Source organism: Amblyomma maculatum, chromosome 1 (genome assembly GCF_055883805.1).
Source record: "Amblyomma maculatum isolate TAMU_Amacu chromosome 1, ASM5588380v1, whole genome shotgun sequence".
Classification (NCBI taxonomy): Eukaryota; Metazoa; Arthropoda; class Arachnida; order Ixodida; family Ixodidae; genus Amblyomma; species Amblyomma maculatum.
Genome location: NC_139344.1, coordinates 190,370,236 through 190,386,071, shown reverse-complemented (window position 1 = coordinate 190,386,071; position 15,836 = coordinate 190,370,236). Strand labels below are relative to the sequence as shown.

Here is a 15,836-nt window from a genome sequence, read left to right as displayed (position 1 = left end):
AGTGGAAATTTTGCGGGCCCTTAAGAACGGGCTCTCTCGACAAGAAGCAATGAAAAAATATGACGTTAAAAGGAGTACTTTAAGCACATATGTAAAAAATGAAGAACAGAATCTTCAGGCGTTCGAAAGCTAGAAGTTCCAAGCGTCAAGAAAGCGTCTGCGAACAGCAGCTCATCTGGAGTTGGAAGAAGCCTTGCTTCGGTGGGTGGTCAACTCGCGTGATGCAAACCTCCCATTGAGTGGGCCCCTCATCGTGGCGCAGGCCGAGAGGTTTGCACTGATGATGCATATCGATGGATTCAAAGCGTCAGAAGGGTGGTGTGCGCGCTTTAGAGACAGGCATGGTCTCGTTTTCAAGACTGTGTGCGGCGAAAGAGGTGCCGTCAACGAAGATGTTGCCAACAACTGGAAGAACGCTTCAGCTGTTGGAACATATCGCAGCATATGATCCAAATGACATTTTTAATGCTGATGAAACAGCACTTTTCTTTAAGGCATTGCCTGACAGGACTGTGACAATGAAAGGAGATCGCTGCATCGGAGGAAAAAGGAGTAAAGAACGAGTCACCGTTCTTTTGGCCGCAAACATGACAGGGATAGAGCGCTTGCCGCTTGTCATTGGAAAGGCACAAAAGCCACAGTGCTTTAAGAACATGCCTGCTATTCCGGTGGAGTACCAGGCTAATAAAAAGGCCTGGATGACATCGGAAATTTTTCGCGGCTGGATACAAAAGTTAGACAGACAGTTTTCCGCGAAGAACCGCAAGGTGTTGTCCTTGACAACTGTAGTGCACATATCAGCGCCACCGGACTGAACAACATTGAAGTTGTTTTTTTGCCGCCCAACACTACATCAGCCCTCCAATCAATGGACCAAGGTATGATTCAGTATGTGAAGACTAAATACCGCAGGCGCGTGCTGGAACGCATGCTACTGTGCAATGAAGTCGGCAAGCAGTACGACATGGATCTTCTGAGTGCGGTCAACATTCTTGCCTACGTTTGGAAGAACACGCCTGTGCACGTCATCGCTAACTGTTTTCGACACAGTGGCTTTGTTTTGCCTAAGCCCTTCAATGACACAGTGGCAGAAGTGTCGCCAGACGACAATGCAGATGACTGCCCGGATTTCGGAGGTGTGCTGCCGGATGCGGTGACACTCGCCGATTACATCAGCATTGATGACGGCGTTGCTACAGCCCTCTAACTGAGGAAGAAATTGTCCGGGACGTACTGCAGGGCGAAGATTCGGAGGAGGAAGAGGGGCTACGAGAGGAGCAGCCTCGGCCCCCTCGCACTGTGAAGGAAGCAGCAGAGGCCCTCGTTGTGTTAGAGGAATTTTGTTGGGGCACTGCAGATGGCATGCGCGCTGCTGAGCACCTGGAAGGACTGAGGAAAATAGTATCCGCGCGGGTTTCTGCGGGAAAGCAGACAAGCATCCGTGATTACTTTAAGTAATAGAGGTATGTTGAGATAAAATCGTGCATGTTTCCTTTTTTTTTTTTGTTCTCTCGATAATTCGGACATTTGGTTAATTCGGAGATATCTTACGGTCCCTAGAAGTCTGAATTACCGAGCTTTTACTGTATGGCCTAACACAGGGTTGTTAACCACACAAGGTTAACCCTCAGTGAAGTAGGAAGAAGCGAAGAAGGTAGGAGCAGACAGAACAGTTGCAAGAAAGAAGATAGAAAAGTGAAAGATGTAGGTAAGACAGGAAAAGGCGACTGCCGATTTCCCCCGAGTGGATCAGCCCGGAGGTGCCATCTATGGGAAGCGTGGGCCAAAGTGGTGTGTTGCCTCCGCCGAGGGGCCTTAAAGGTCCAAGCACTCTGCATCGGCTCAACCACCAGGATCCCCATTTCCCCAGACACGGCGATGCCACGCACGGCTAAGTGTGGGTACTCGGGGTCCGTGGCGTCGCACAGTACACACAAGCATCTGCTTTAACAGATGGCCCTTGCAGGGTATCAGTGTTAATAAATGCAGCTATGGTTCCTATACGAGCTGTGTGATGCAAATGTTTTAACAAGGTCTTTTGTTATGTTAAATATTCAAAATTTTTTGTTTATTACCGTTTGAATTATTTTCTAGCACATGCTAACAAGTATTTCTAAGCAAGAAATAAAATAAGAAGCATATGGAGGACAAAATGTCAAATCGCCACCACCATACCTGATATATTCCGAATTCTGCAAGGGTTGCGGAGTAGAGAGGATACTGTGGGATTGGAATCATGACTCCAGATGGCCTCCCATCTTTGGACACATTCAGCAAGTTCAGCACAGACTAGAAAGACAAAACTTTCAAGTTAGACTCCTGCCATAAAAGCAGAAAACAAAAAGAGAAAAAGCAGAGGAAATAAAGCTAATTTTGCTTCAGGCTAACCGGAATAAAGCAATTAATAATGAAAGATACACACCCGAACAGATTCACTGGCACCGGTTGAAAGAAGCACATCTTCATATTTCGCGTCCACGCCATCACGTTGGCTTATGTACTCAGCAACATGTTTTCTTATAATTTCAACACCTGCACTGTCACTGTAAGCACCTGCATTGAATATTGCAAATGAAAGAAAGAAAGCAAGCACTTAAAATAATTTTCATACCGCAAGGCACCTGCTTGTAACAAAGAACCTAACACTGAGAGACTACAAATTTGTTCACACAACTTTTAAGCTGCATTAATGCACTCATGCAAATGCAGCCAGAATCATTTTCATTCATTATTAGCCGGACTATACCAACTCGAGGGCGAAAGCCTCCCCCATACTCCTCCCCTTAACCCGGTCCTGTGCTAGCTACATCCACTTGACCCCTGCGAACTTCTTAACCTCATCCGCCCACCTAACTTTCTGCCGCTCCCTGCTACAGTTTCCCTCCCTTGGAATCCAATTTGTTACCCTAAACGACCATCGGTTATCCTCTCTTCGTACTACATGTCCTGCCCATGTCCATTTATTCTTCTAAATTTTGACTAAAATGTAAATTACTTGAGTTATTTCTCTGATTGACCCACTCTGCACGCTTCCTATCTCTTAATGTTACACCTACCGTTTTCCATTCCATGGCCCTCTGCGTTGTCCTGAACTTAATCAGAATCCTTTTCGTTAGCCTCCACGTTTCAGCACCACAGGCGAGTACAGGTAAGATGCAACGGTTGTATGCCTTCCTCTTGAGCGATACCGGTAAGCTACTAGTCATAATCTGCGAATACTTACCAAATTTACTGCATCCCAATCTTATTCTCCTAGTTATTTCCCTTTCACGGTCCGGATCTGCGGTTACTACCTGTCTTAAGTAGACATATTCGCCTACCACTTCCAGTGCTTCGCTACCTACTATGAACTGCTGTTCCTTATCGAGGCTATAGAACATTACCTTAGTCTTCTGCATATTAATTTTCAAGCATATCTTTCTGCTATTCCTGTCTAGGTCATGAATCATTCTTTGCAGTTCATCCCCAGTTACTTAGCAAGGAAATGTCATCAGCGAATCTCAGATTACTGAGGTGTTCTCCATCAACCCTAACAAATATCTGAATACTTCCTCTAAGCAATCTGTGAATAGTACTGGGGAGATTGTGTCTCCTTGCCAAACACCTTTCTTTATGGGAATTTTGTTACTTTCTTTAAGCAGAACTATGGTTGCAGTGCAGCCAATATAGATATCTTCCAGTACTATACATACGGCTCATCTACACCCTGATTTCGTAATGCCTGTATGACTGCTGAGGTTTCAACTGAGTCAAATGCTTTTACGTAATCAATGAATGCTACGTATATGGGTTACATATACGGATCAAGACCCAAAAGAACACCACTGATATAGCAACCAAACCTACAATCTCGGACTTTCTGACTTAAGGCTCTGCGTCGTTAGTCAAGCATGTGGTGTTTGTTCTTTATATGCACAGTATTAGACACTGATGCCTGAGCATCCAAGGACAGCCAAAATCGTAATATTTAAAATTTTAATCTTCTCGAGAAATGCTCCTTTCTCGCGGCGCTTTTCAAGACGGACAAAAATTGAAACAATGCCACGAAAGCAACAAAAAACTAACAATAAAAACACTAGGGGTAACACTTTACATTTAGCTTCAAAATCTTGAGAAAAACGCTGCTGTTCAAACTGCACAGAGAAGGAACACACCTCGAGAGAGAAAGAGAGAGAGAGAGAAAGAAAAAAAGGAAAGAAAGAAAGGGAAAGGAGAGGACAGGAAAGGAAAGAAGCTGTACAGGAGATGAGGCTGGGGGGAACTGGTGTGCCTTCCAACAAAGGAACATCAGGGAGCTTGCTCTGTCGAGTTACCCTTGCCCTGTGTACGACAGGTACACGGAGGGGTGGCTTCGTAAGCATGCACGGCTGGATGGCCTGTCCTAGCAAGACAACAATTGCATGCAAGCTTCAAGCTTCCACTGCACGTTGTGTGAAAAGCATGGTTTTGACTGCCAGCACTCAACCGTGGCACTAGGCAAGTGGGCTAGTTTGTTCGCAAGCGTCACGAAGAGTACAGTACACTAAGAGACACACAGAAGAATAAAGGTTATCTCATCCATCTCATGTGTGTCTCCAATCATGCTATATGCTTCATGATGTTTCAAATATAGTACGCTAAAAAAAACTCAAGAGCTCACTTACCCACACTTTTTCCTCCACAGTGATCTAGAATTTGTTTAGCCCGTGACTTCACATCAGCGGGGAACAAGTCCCCTTTCATCAAGTCGGGCACTGTGCATGCTGATATAACCTGAGAATCGAAAGTGGAAATTCATTTAAGGATTATGACATTATGTGCCAAACTGAAGTGAGAACTATTAACTGAGACAGTAAGGACAGCAGCTGCATGCATGAATAGAAATTTAAGTACTCTGTTATCAAGACAACTTTAAAATTAGGTTCTACTTAACCCCAAACTTTCAAAAATACGTAGTTCTGGAGCCCAAGCACACTGTATATATCCAAGTGCTCCAAGGGCGTACCTTTTACAGATCTGGCACGAGCCCTCTGCTACACTCACTTTAGCTTACACCCCTAACGAACATTTTTACAGAAACTTCAACCAAAACGGTCTTTTACTGCCCAGGGCAGCATCTGTTATCTCAGCTAAAATTTAATTTGGTTAGACCCTGTCCATTGCGAACTGGAAATACACGAGTGGGCTAGTCAGGAGCTAGAAATAACAGCCAGCTTGTGATGAACCTGGCTTGCCCAAGTCCGTTAGAAGGTTAAAACCTATAAACTATTCCAGCTAAAAGAGCCCGTGAAGCACAAGTACCAGATATTAATGCAAGAAGCTGACAGTCAACTAAAACATACCTTCATGCATTCCCCTCTGCATGAAACAGCAGTGGACATACAAGGCCTACAGTGGGATTGTGCTCGAGACATCTCACAGCACAAGCCAGGGACACAAAATTGGAGCAAACAAAATAATTGAGGCAAATAAAATAATTGGGGCACACTGCAGCAACAAAGCTGCAGCAGTATTGTTGACGGTCACTTTGCACAAGAAAAAGTATAATTTACTTCCACAATGACAATTTATTATCACTGCTGTCATCCAAGTAGAGTCCACTAAAGAAAGAAGGCCACTTTAAATGACTTCCGATCATTCTCGTCATACCCCAACTGTGGCCTAAGTCACAAGATCAACACTCCACCTGACTCTCACCTGCCTTGAACTATGTCTTCCATCCCTTAGAACAAGATGATTCAAACAAACCAACAGTTGCAAGTTCTGTGCCTCACATCCATTTCTTCCCTTACTTCAGCTGAAACGCCTTCAATGTGTGTTGTGGACCTTGAACTACTTCCTTTCTGTCTCTTAATGTTATACCTAATATTAAGGAATGGCTCATACTGTCGTTCGCAGAAGGTGTCACACTTTGCGGACACGCTAGGCCCCATGATGCCACGCAAGATGATGGCCACCATAGGTCAACATGGGCCACCCTGGTCCCACATAATACGCTTTCGTTATATGGGAGGCGGTAGCTGGCAGCTGACATGGCCGAGCACGAAATGGACCTAGGGATTCATGACATTGTATATGGCAGGCACTGCCAACTCTGGCTTCTCCTTTCATATAGGAGAGTGATATCAGAATCAGCCTACCAAGACCCTTGCATTCATGTTATCCCTAAGCCACACAGGCATGTTCATACGGCTCGGTTAAAATGGGGCTTTATATGTTGGCTGGTAGCTTATGCTACCGCGTCATACAGATCCAGGCGTCCGTGCGGCACCTTTAATTTGGCGCTTCCTCGAACGCCGCACCACACAGCCAACAGAAGCAGATGCAGCAAAACCAGGAATCAGCTAAGTTTCAAACAAAGGCTTTCGCCTTATCGCACTTTAGTGATTCAAAATGCCACACAAGTATTTTTCCCCTTTTCATCCCTTGCTTTTTCGTCAACATAGGCGGTTGCTGGCAAGCGACATCAACTATATAATCTCCTCTTCAAATATATGGGCAAGCTGCTTTTCTTGACAGTGAGAACTATATGCACTCCAACCAGTTCCTATTAAAATTCCTCCTCCGTGGTCTGGATCTGCTGCAATTACTTGACCTAGATAGACTAATTAACTGCTGAACATCCTACAGGCACATTGCAAAAACTAACTCAACCGCAGTCAAGCATTGAAGAAAATTGATAACAATGCCACTTCTAAAATCATCATCATCATCAGCCTGACTATATCCACTGCAGGGCGAAGGCCTCTCCCATATTTCTCCACTTAACCCGGTTCTGTGCTACCTGCATCCACTTGATCCCCACAAACTTCTTAACCTCATCCGCCCACCTAACTTTCTGCCGCCCCCTGCTACGCTTTCTTTCTCTTGGAATCCAGTTTGTTACCCTAAGCGACCATCGGTTATCCTCTCTTCGCCCTACATGTCCTGCCCATGCCCATTTCTTCTTCTTAATTTCCACTAGAATGTCGGTAACTTGAATTATTTCTCTGACCCACTCTGCCCGCTTCCTATCTCTTAATGTTACCCCCACCATTTTTCGTTCCATAGCCCTCTGGGTTGTTCTCAACTTAAGTAGAACTCTCTTGGTTAGCCTCCACGTTTCAGCCCCATAGGTGAGCACAGGTAAGATGCAACTGTTGTATGCTTTCTTCTTGAGCGATACCGGTAAGCTGCTAGTCATAATCTGCGAGTGCTTACCAAATGCGCTCCATCCCAATCTTATTCTTCTTGCTATTTCCTTTTCATGGTCCGGATCTGCGGTTACTAACTGTCCTAAGTAGACATAATCGCCTACAACTTCCAGTACTTCGCTACCTAATGTAAACTGCTGTTCCTTCCCAAGGCTGTTGAACATTACCTTAGTCTTCTGCATATTGATTTTCAAGCCTACTTTTCTACTTTTCCTGTCTAGGTCGTCAATCATGATTTGCAGTTCATCCCCCGAGTTACTTAGCAAGGCAATGTCATCAGCAAATCGCAGATTACTGAGGTATTCTCCATCTACCCTTATCCCTAACTGTTCCCATTCCAAGTCTCTGACTACTTCCTCTAAGCAAGCTGTGAATAGTACTGGGGAGATTGTGTCTCCTTGCCTAACACCTTTCTTTATGGAAATTTTGTTTCTTTATGCAGAACTATGGTTGCTGTGCAGCCACTATACATATATATATATATATATATATATATATATATATATATATATATATATATATATATATATATATATATATATATATATATATACCGCCTGATTTCGCAATGCCTGCATTACCGCCGAGGTTTCAACGGAGTCAAATGCTTTTTCGTAATCAATGAATGCTATGTATAAGGGCTGGTTATATTCCGAGCATTTTTCTATCACCTGATTGATGGTATGGATATGATCGATAGTAGAGTACAGTTTCCGAAAACCTGCTTGATCCTTTGCTTGATTGCAGTCTTCTAAAATATTACACGTTATAAACTGTCTTTCTACTTCTGAACAAAGTGTGTGTGTGAAATAATAAAGCACAAAACAGCAGCCATTTGCAAACTCTGATCAACGACTGCAACTGTACCTGTCAGGGAATGCAATGGAAGTGACCTGCTAAATGCCTTGCCAAGCATAAAATGTTCCAACAGCTCTCCTGCAGAAAGTATTTTGTGTACTTTGCTCGCACCACAAAAACAGCTTTGGCAACATAATATCACTACAAATTTTAGGCCCAGAAGCTGAGCTTCCTTCTCAAGCTCAAAACCTTTGTATTTGAAGCTTTGCATAAGCTTTCATGATATAGAATTTAGAACTTATTTAGTCTCACTTAATTAGAAAGTGAGGCAAATTCCAACAACAAAGTTTCAGCTTCATTTCTGCAACATGTAGCAGTTTTCTTGCTCATTTTCTTTAGGGCACAATAAACTCAACCCCGATGCACTACTCTTTTTTAAATTAAATGAAGCAGCTGTGTTCTTAAAATAAGTTCATATTCTTCTTCAGTATGAAAAGTTGTTTTCTGGGCATTCTTAAAGGCCAGCAACTAAAGCCTTTGTCTCCAAACACATGAAATGCTAACATCAAGCATTCCAATTTAATCCATTGCTCGCATCACGACTTTAATCATACGCATGAAGGCAAGAAAGCAGAAAAAGGTCGTAGAGCATTTATAGAAATATGTGATACATGGCACTGTGACTTCTCTAAAAAGAAATGAAGCAGATTTCAAACCACTGTCACTTTCCAGCCAAACTTTGCCTAAACATTGATACAGCTAAATCCAAGGATGCAGTTTTTAATTGCAAAGTTGGTTCACAATTCATTATTCTAAGTAGCATTGGATAGATGGTGCTTTTTACAAGCTCACATTGCCAGGGTAGCAGGCACTGAGAGTGGAGAACACCAAGTACTATTCATACAGGAGCTTCTGGACTTCACTGCTAGTAAGTGGTTGCAAATTTTTAAGCCAACACACATGGTCAGATACCTGCTTTTGCAAGAGCTAACAAAAATAGCCTTTGCCATGGTAGTTTTGCAGCTGTCTTATTTGCAATAGCAAAGCCTTCAAAGCATGGTAGCAGTTCAAAGCAGTGGCATCACTAAGGTTAACCGATCCGGAGTGGTAAGGCGCATTGGCCGAGAAACTTCACAATGTGCAGCATGAAACCACAAAAAAAAAAAAAAAGGGGGGGGGGGGGGGGGGGGGGGGGTCACCAATTATGCCATTTTACACTCTTTAATTGCATTCCTCAACTGGCCTGCACCCAAAGTGCAGAAAATGAAACACCCGAGTGGAGCAGTGGAGATTTCACCCTCATCACTATACACATTAACTCTAGAAAAAGCAAGATGCCCAATGGGCTCCGAGCACTTCCCCCGCGTCCACTGTCCATTAGAGTCGTCCATATTAATGGAAGTCATATTAACTAGGCACTACCGTGTGCTTTTGTGGCCATGAGGGCTCCAATAACATTTTTTCAATGTCAATGCTTTTCTTCCGGTAGGCTTTCAGTAAATACTGCAAGTCCTGAGAGTGCAGGTTTTTCCATTGTGGGGGTGAAGTTTTCTTAATTTGGTATCATGTTAGAACCCTGTCCATGATGCCACAGGCAGGGATGGCCTCAGGAATATGAATGTGACAAAGTGCTAAGCTGACTGATAAGTGCAATGTTATCCCTGAGGCCTCTACATCTCTCCCCAGTAGCTGCAGCCCCTTTAGCTCTGCACTGGTGTGGTATGCATCCCACTAGTGACGCCACTGGTGCTTGGTACCTCATGAGCACAACTTGCTGTGCGTTGGAGCCTAGGCGAAACATGGTATCTGCATAACCTAGCAGCAAAGTCATGCTTTTCTTCTCGCATGTTTCTGACCTTTTTATTACTGGCTCATAAAATAACAAGATAAATGAAAATGTAAAATTACTTCACACATACAAAGAATATGTGCGAAATGAGACTAACATCATGACAGCCACCTGCGACAACTAAACTGAAAGGTTTTTCTTTACAATTTCAGGCTTTTTGTGCACTGAATTCTATTATTCATCTCAGATGCAACCCCCTTCATATATGCTCTAAGAATTATTTTACAAATAAATTAAAAGCCTCTTCCAGTCAACTACTGTAACCTTACTTCAACCCAATATTGGAATTGGTCATAGTATGAAAATTATTGCTTCCGCACCATCATGTTGGCTGGTATGACTTGCCTTCGGATAATTTCAACACCAGCACTGTCACTATATAAGCAACTACATTTAATAATGCTACAAAGAAAGAAAGAAAGAAAGAAAGAAAGAAAGAAGAAAGAAAGAAAGAAGAAAGAAAGAAGAAAGAAAGAAAGAAAGAAAGAAAGAAAGAAAGAAAGAAAGAAAGAAAGAAAAGAAAGAAAGAAAGAAAGAAGAAAGAAAGAAAGGAAGAAGAGAGAAGAAAGAGAAAGAAAGGAACTGCTTAGGATTCATTATTATACCACGAGGCAGCTGCAAGTAACAAAGAGGCCAGCAATGAAAGACTATAAATTCGTTCACAGCATCTCAAGATTCAAAGAAAATTTCATACTGGGAGTTTATGGTTCCCAATTGGCTAACCGGTCAAGATGGTAATTTATCATACTCAATGGGTAGACCACACCACCTGGACAAGTCCCACAAGTTTCATGACCTCCCATGGCATTTAACAATTTAGCACCAGCAAGAAAGCAATGCCTCTCTCTTTCTTACCAGTAGTGCCTCTCTAGCACTACCATGATGTAATTCTACAGGCAACATAGAAAAGGGCTGCCAGCAATCATGACTTATGCCACTGCAACCTTTCCACATAGTAATAGAAGCCAAACTGCCATGTGCAGCAAGAATCAGTATCAGCCTTGTTATGAGGTGCAACACTCGCAGACACACTAGTTAAGAAAAAAAAAAAAAAAATGGGGCAGAGAGTCGAAGTTGAAGAAAGCAACAAAAGCTAAATTTGGTGTACTTTATTTCTCAAGCCTTGTTTTATACCTAAAAGCTCTTCCAGGTCACTGTTTGTGGCAGTTCTGAGTGCCTTTAGATATAGGCTCATGTTCAAGATGCACTTGGTACAACTGATGTCTAGTGTATCACAAAGAAAAAAATTACTTTCACACTATTAAACCAAGAACCAAAACAACTAAACTAAGTAACCTGAAATCTGCAAGAAAAACTAGCAATCCAACAATTAATGCCTGAATGTATTTATGCAAATCTGGAAGCATAATTTTGCTTGCCAAGCACTTCAACTAGTACTGCCAAACCTATATACCGTGCCTACAAACACTGCTTGAATATGTCAAGGTGGGATGTTTGGTTCATACTTGAAGAAAAAAAAAATAGAATGAAAAAATAGCCCGAAGAAACGGTACAGAAAGTGGAAGGGATGACTAACATGGCTGCCGATCCTCACACTCCCTCTGCAATTAAACCCTCGTAACTGCAGTAAATAATTCCTCCAGTAATTCCCCCCCCCCCCTACAAGACGTAATTCTGAACGTAGCACTGACTTCATCAAGATAGCGACAAGCTCCTTCGGCAAAGCGATATGGCTTTCTACTTTTTTCAATCGCAACATTGAGAAAGCGAACTTGACAATAATGATATGCAGCATAGGTGTCAGAATAGGTTCCTTTTTACGTTATACAAAATATTTTCACCGTGCATGCCCAGATTTTTGTGGTCAATTTTGATCAATAGAGTCAGAATTTACTAGCTTTGGTAGGCTCCCAAAAAGTGGTGGTGAATTTTAGGCAGACTAGCAGTGGCCTTGTGGAAGAGCATCCGCCTCACATTCGGAGGTACCAGGTTCGATCCCCAGTGCTGCCGGGTGCCCACCGTTTTCAAATGGGTATAAGATTTCCCCCAACTCGGTGCTCGGCCCTTCTGGGGTGAAATGCTTGGAAAAACAGGCCATGGACCAAAAAGCAACAAGACAGAGGAAATCTTGCACCCACTGGAAACCAGTGGGTACCCAGCAGCAACGGGGATCGAACCTGGTACCTCCCGAATGCGAGGCAGATGGTCTTGTTGGTAAGAGCCCCAGAAGCGATATTCGCAGGTCGTGGATTCAGTTCTCACCATTGGCACGCTGTTTTTCCTCCTACTTCTTATTCAACTGTACTGCACTGTGAAACAAACTTGTACCAATTTGCTCAGCTGCAGACCTACTTATGACAAATGCAAAAAGGAGAAAAGGGCCCCCAAGAACCTTTTACTAAAGTTGTGAAAGTTGCACATTGAGCGGCACCTCTTGTGAAATCTCCTACTGGAAGAGTCTTTGAAAGGAATTAGCATAATCAAATGTTACCAAAGGTTAAAAATTGTCCCTCAATGCACCAAGAGCTGCTCCAGTCATTCCCGCAGTGCTGAAATTTGGTGCTTTAAGGAGTAGAGACAACAAAATATTTTATACGCATTTTTTTTTGTACTGGAATAGTGGACAAAACTGTAGTGTCCATGAATGATGATGCAGAATTCATCTACACCAACTAAAAATATGTATAATTAAATTTTTTTCGTACACTTTTGGTTCCGGTTTCAGCCACCAAACGACAGCTATGATGTCGCTGACGCACTGAGATTACGCGAGACATGCAAAAACTCCTATATAATTGCGGCTTATTCATTTCTTTATTTTAATTTTGGGGCAGGCTTGCATAAAAATTGGTGCGAATTAGAATGAATAGAGCAGCGACCCTACTGTAGTTTTTGTACGACTCATGCAACCCCAAGTGCGTCAATGGCATCACAGCCGTTGCTTGGCAGTCCAAATCAGAACCAAAACTGCATGGGAGGAAATTTTCAATTATGAATTATTTACTGCTTTTTCGTGCAATCCAGGTGGCTATTCATGTTTAGTAATGTGCTGCGCATCATTCCACAGATATAATACAGAACAAAAATTAGGTTTGTCTACTCCTTAAAGGGACACTAAAGAGAAAACTGACGTGGGCTTGCATCAATAGAATGCCAATTCCCGATTACAAAAAATCCACTCTTACTGAATACAGAGCTGTTATAAGGTAGTAAAGAGGAAGAATAGAGATACAGATATCGCCGCCACAGCCGAAACTCGCAACTACAAATCACGTGACGCGCTAGAGATCCCGGAGGCTGACAAATGCGAATTACGCTGCCCGTTTGAATGCGGTAGTAGGTTTCATTTTGAATATGATAACATGCTTTTATCATACGTAAACGATGACGAAAAGACACCGTAAACGTTGCAAGGCAAATACAAAAATATACTTGGAGTTGCCACAGGCGTCCACTTCAGTTTCGGTTATGTTCTGGCTCAGGCACTTCGTGCGTGCTCGGATAGTTTCAAGTTTGGACCTGCAGCGCCTGAATTACGAGCTTGGAGCAGCAGATGCGCCTGGCTCGTTCACATTTGAGCATTCGGAGACACCAGCGAGCGAAATCCGCTGCCACCGACACGCTCCTTCCTTCACACTTCTGAGCCAGCATATCGCCGCCGTCGCCACTTTGACTGCGAGCTCCCGTTAACCCTGACCTGACCGCTTGACTGCAGCTACGTACGCCACAAAAAGCATACATATGCTAAGTGCTGAAGGAAAAACGCATTATCATTTAATTGTTCACTAAATCATGGCACATCTGTCACACATACTGTGGCAACAAGAGGTTCAACGTGCTATTTGTAGGCATCGTAAACAAAAGTGACATACTTGCCGCTCATACCAAGGAGAGCGTCGATCTTATTCCAAATGTCATTGTCCCCCTATTGCATCCTTGCCTATTGTGCTGGTCTATATTGCGCTTTCTCCCCACATGTGGCCCATGACGCATCACGTGACTCGCTGCCGCCGCAGCTGTGCACTGCACAGTCGTGTCCGCCGCCATCCAACCACTCGCTCTCGCAAGTTGTGTCACGATTCGCTTTTGCTAGATAAAAAGGCAGCGCTCGCCACCTAGACAACATGACAGGGACGACTGTGGAGGTGGCTGCTGTTCTTGGCCCTACAGGGTTGAGAACCCAAAGGGTCCGCCGCTTGCAAAGGGGAGGGAGGGGGGGAGGCTTAGACAATACTTAACCGAGCTTTCACTCCGTATAACCTGACTCAGCTGAGTAAGCCACAGCAATTCTATTGATTGATTGATAAATATTGATATATTTAATCTCTAAACTACTGTTTATATAGGAAAAAATGATGAAATAAAAGACAGCAGAATGCTGAGCAAAACGTGAGTGCCATTTCAAGGAAGAAAAAAAAGGAAAGACGTTCATTTCATAACTTTTGCTTGGCATAAAAGATGCAAAATGCCGAATTCTGTGAAATAAACATTCGCTTGAATACAGTTAGCACTGTGGCTTCAGTTATTTTTATTCTTCTATACACCGAGTAAATGTAGTCCTATTCAAATAAAAGCCTTACAATAGATTGCCAGCCCTATCTCTTTTAAGCATTTCGGTCGCACATATAAAACAAAAACAAAAATTATTCTAAAAAGTTCACATTGAATGTTATCCACCTGACACTTTTCAGGTACCATTTATGCTCACAAAAGTGCCAAAAACGATGACTGTAAATGAAGGCCAGGTGCTGAACTATTAAATGAATTTTAATATGCATGCAGTGTATTTAATAATCCTAAACAAAAGTGAACATCTACCCTGCACCTCTTTTCGTACTATCAACTCACCCAACTTTGATTTTACAACACACTGCGAGTGTGCTTATCTTTGCTGCAATGTGGAGAAGCTACAAACCAACACTGCTTTACACACTGACACTTTTTTGCAATGTTTTGACACACACCAGTATAAATCAAAATCCCAGGTTGTTTCAGCTCTATGCGGCATACAGTGTGATGAACAGTCACAGCTATAATATTACAAAATGGTCTTGCAATGAACACTTCTCACATGCTAACATTTGTACTTTTTAGATACGCAAGTCCATGCAAAAATATCAAGCACCACAGCATGCTCCATAATACTTTGGCTACATCTGTACTACCATGTTTATTGTTGTCTGTGATCCCATCTCCACTGAGCCCCAGAAAACATCAAGTGGGTACCCTGTGGACACTGATGCATACATGCTGACTTTCAAATAGTGCCACTTTACACCTACACAAGTCCATAATATTAATTCACGAGCATTATTTGGAAGAAGCAAGCATAGCTGCTAGGTGCAATTTTTAAATTCAGTGTCAGGAGCGCAGAGGTAGCACATCATCTGCTCACTTGCACAGCATCACTAGTAATGAGCGAAGTTAAGTAGTTACAGGATCCCTCGCAGTTATCAAAAATTATGCATAAAAAACGTACAGAAAGTCAAACAGCACAAAGAAAATATACCTGTCTGAAAAAAGTGAGTGGAACTTGTCCCATAGCATGGCAATCGCCGATGTTGGCCCTAATCACTTCGGTGAAATTATACTTCTTCCCCTAGAACGAAAGCATATGCAATAAGTGACAATAAAGCACCCTGGTCCCGGTTAACTGAACTTCAACGGCATACAATGAACCTGCCATACACGATTTGCAAATGCGCGCCAAGCTCCATGCATGCGGAGATTATGCAACGCTCAACGACCGTGAAATTAGGCCGGCACAATGCTGTCAATCCCGTCTCTTATCTGCTGCCTCTAGTACTTCGCGGAAGACGGCCTAGCCATGGCCGCTTAAGAGCTTGAAGTACAGCTCAACGTAAAGGGTCCTTGAAGTCATCCGTCTACACTGTTTTTTTAGACTACTGCTACATGACAAGTGACACAGTAAGATAGTCACGCGCCAGGCACGCGCGAAAACGGTACCCGTGTGCAACCGGATCACGGTTACCCGGATACTGAGCACTCTGTATATCCGTCGCTGCGATCGCGTTTTTTTTTTTTTTTTTTTTGTT

General features: G+C 43.0%; 1 protein-coding gene across 3 annotated transcripts in view; it reads right to left on the bottom strand.

The window, feature by feature from the left end:
* Positions 1–15,836, bottom strand: part of LOC146205216 (alanine aminotransferase 2) — a 55,012-nt gene that overhangs the window by 36,418 nt on the left and 2,758 nt on the right. For 2 of the 3 annotated variants that reach the window (XM_084589923.1, XM_084589921.1), the window contains exons 2-5: positions 15,290–15,379; positions 4,644–4,752; positions 2,423–2,553; positions 2,176–2,289 (exon numbers count right to left, since the gene is read on the bottom strand). In XM_084589923.1, coding sequence (XP_084446049.1) covers positions 2,176–2,289; positions 2,423–2,553; positions 4,644–4,752; positions 15,290–15,379 — 444 coding nt within the window. Of the gene's footprint in view, positions 1–2,175; positions 2,290–2,422; positions 2,554–4,643; positions 4,753–15,289; positions 15,380–15,468; positions 15,748–15,836 lie in introns of those variants that run through there. The other variant, XM_084589922.1, reaches the window with a different exon arrangement.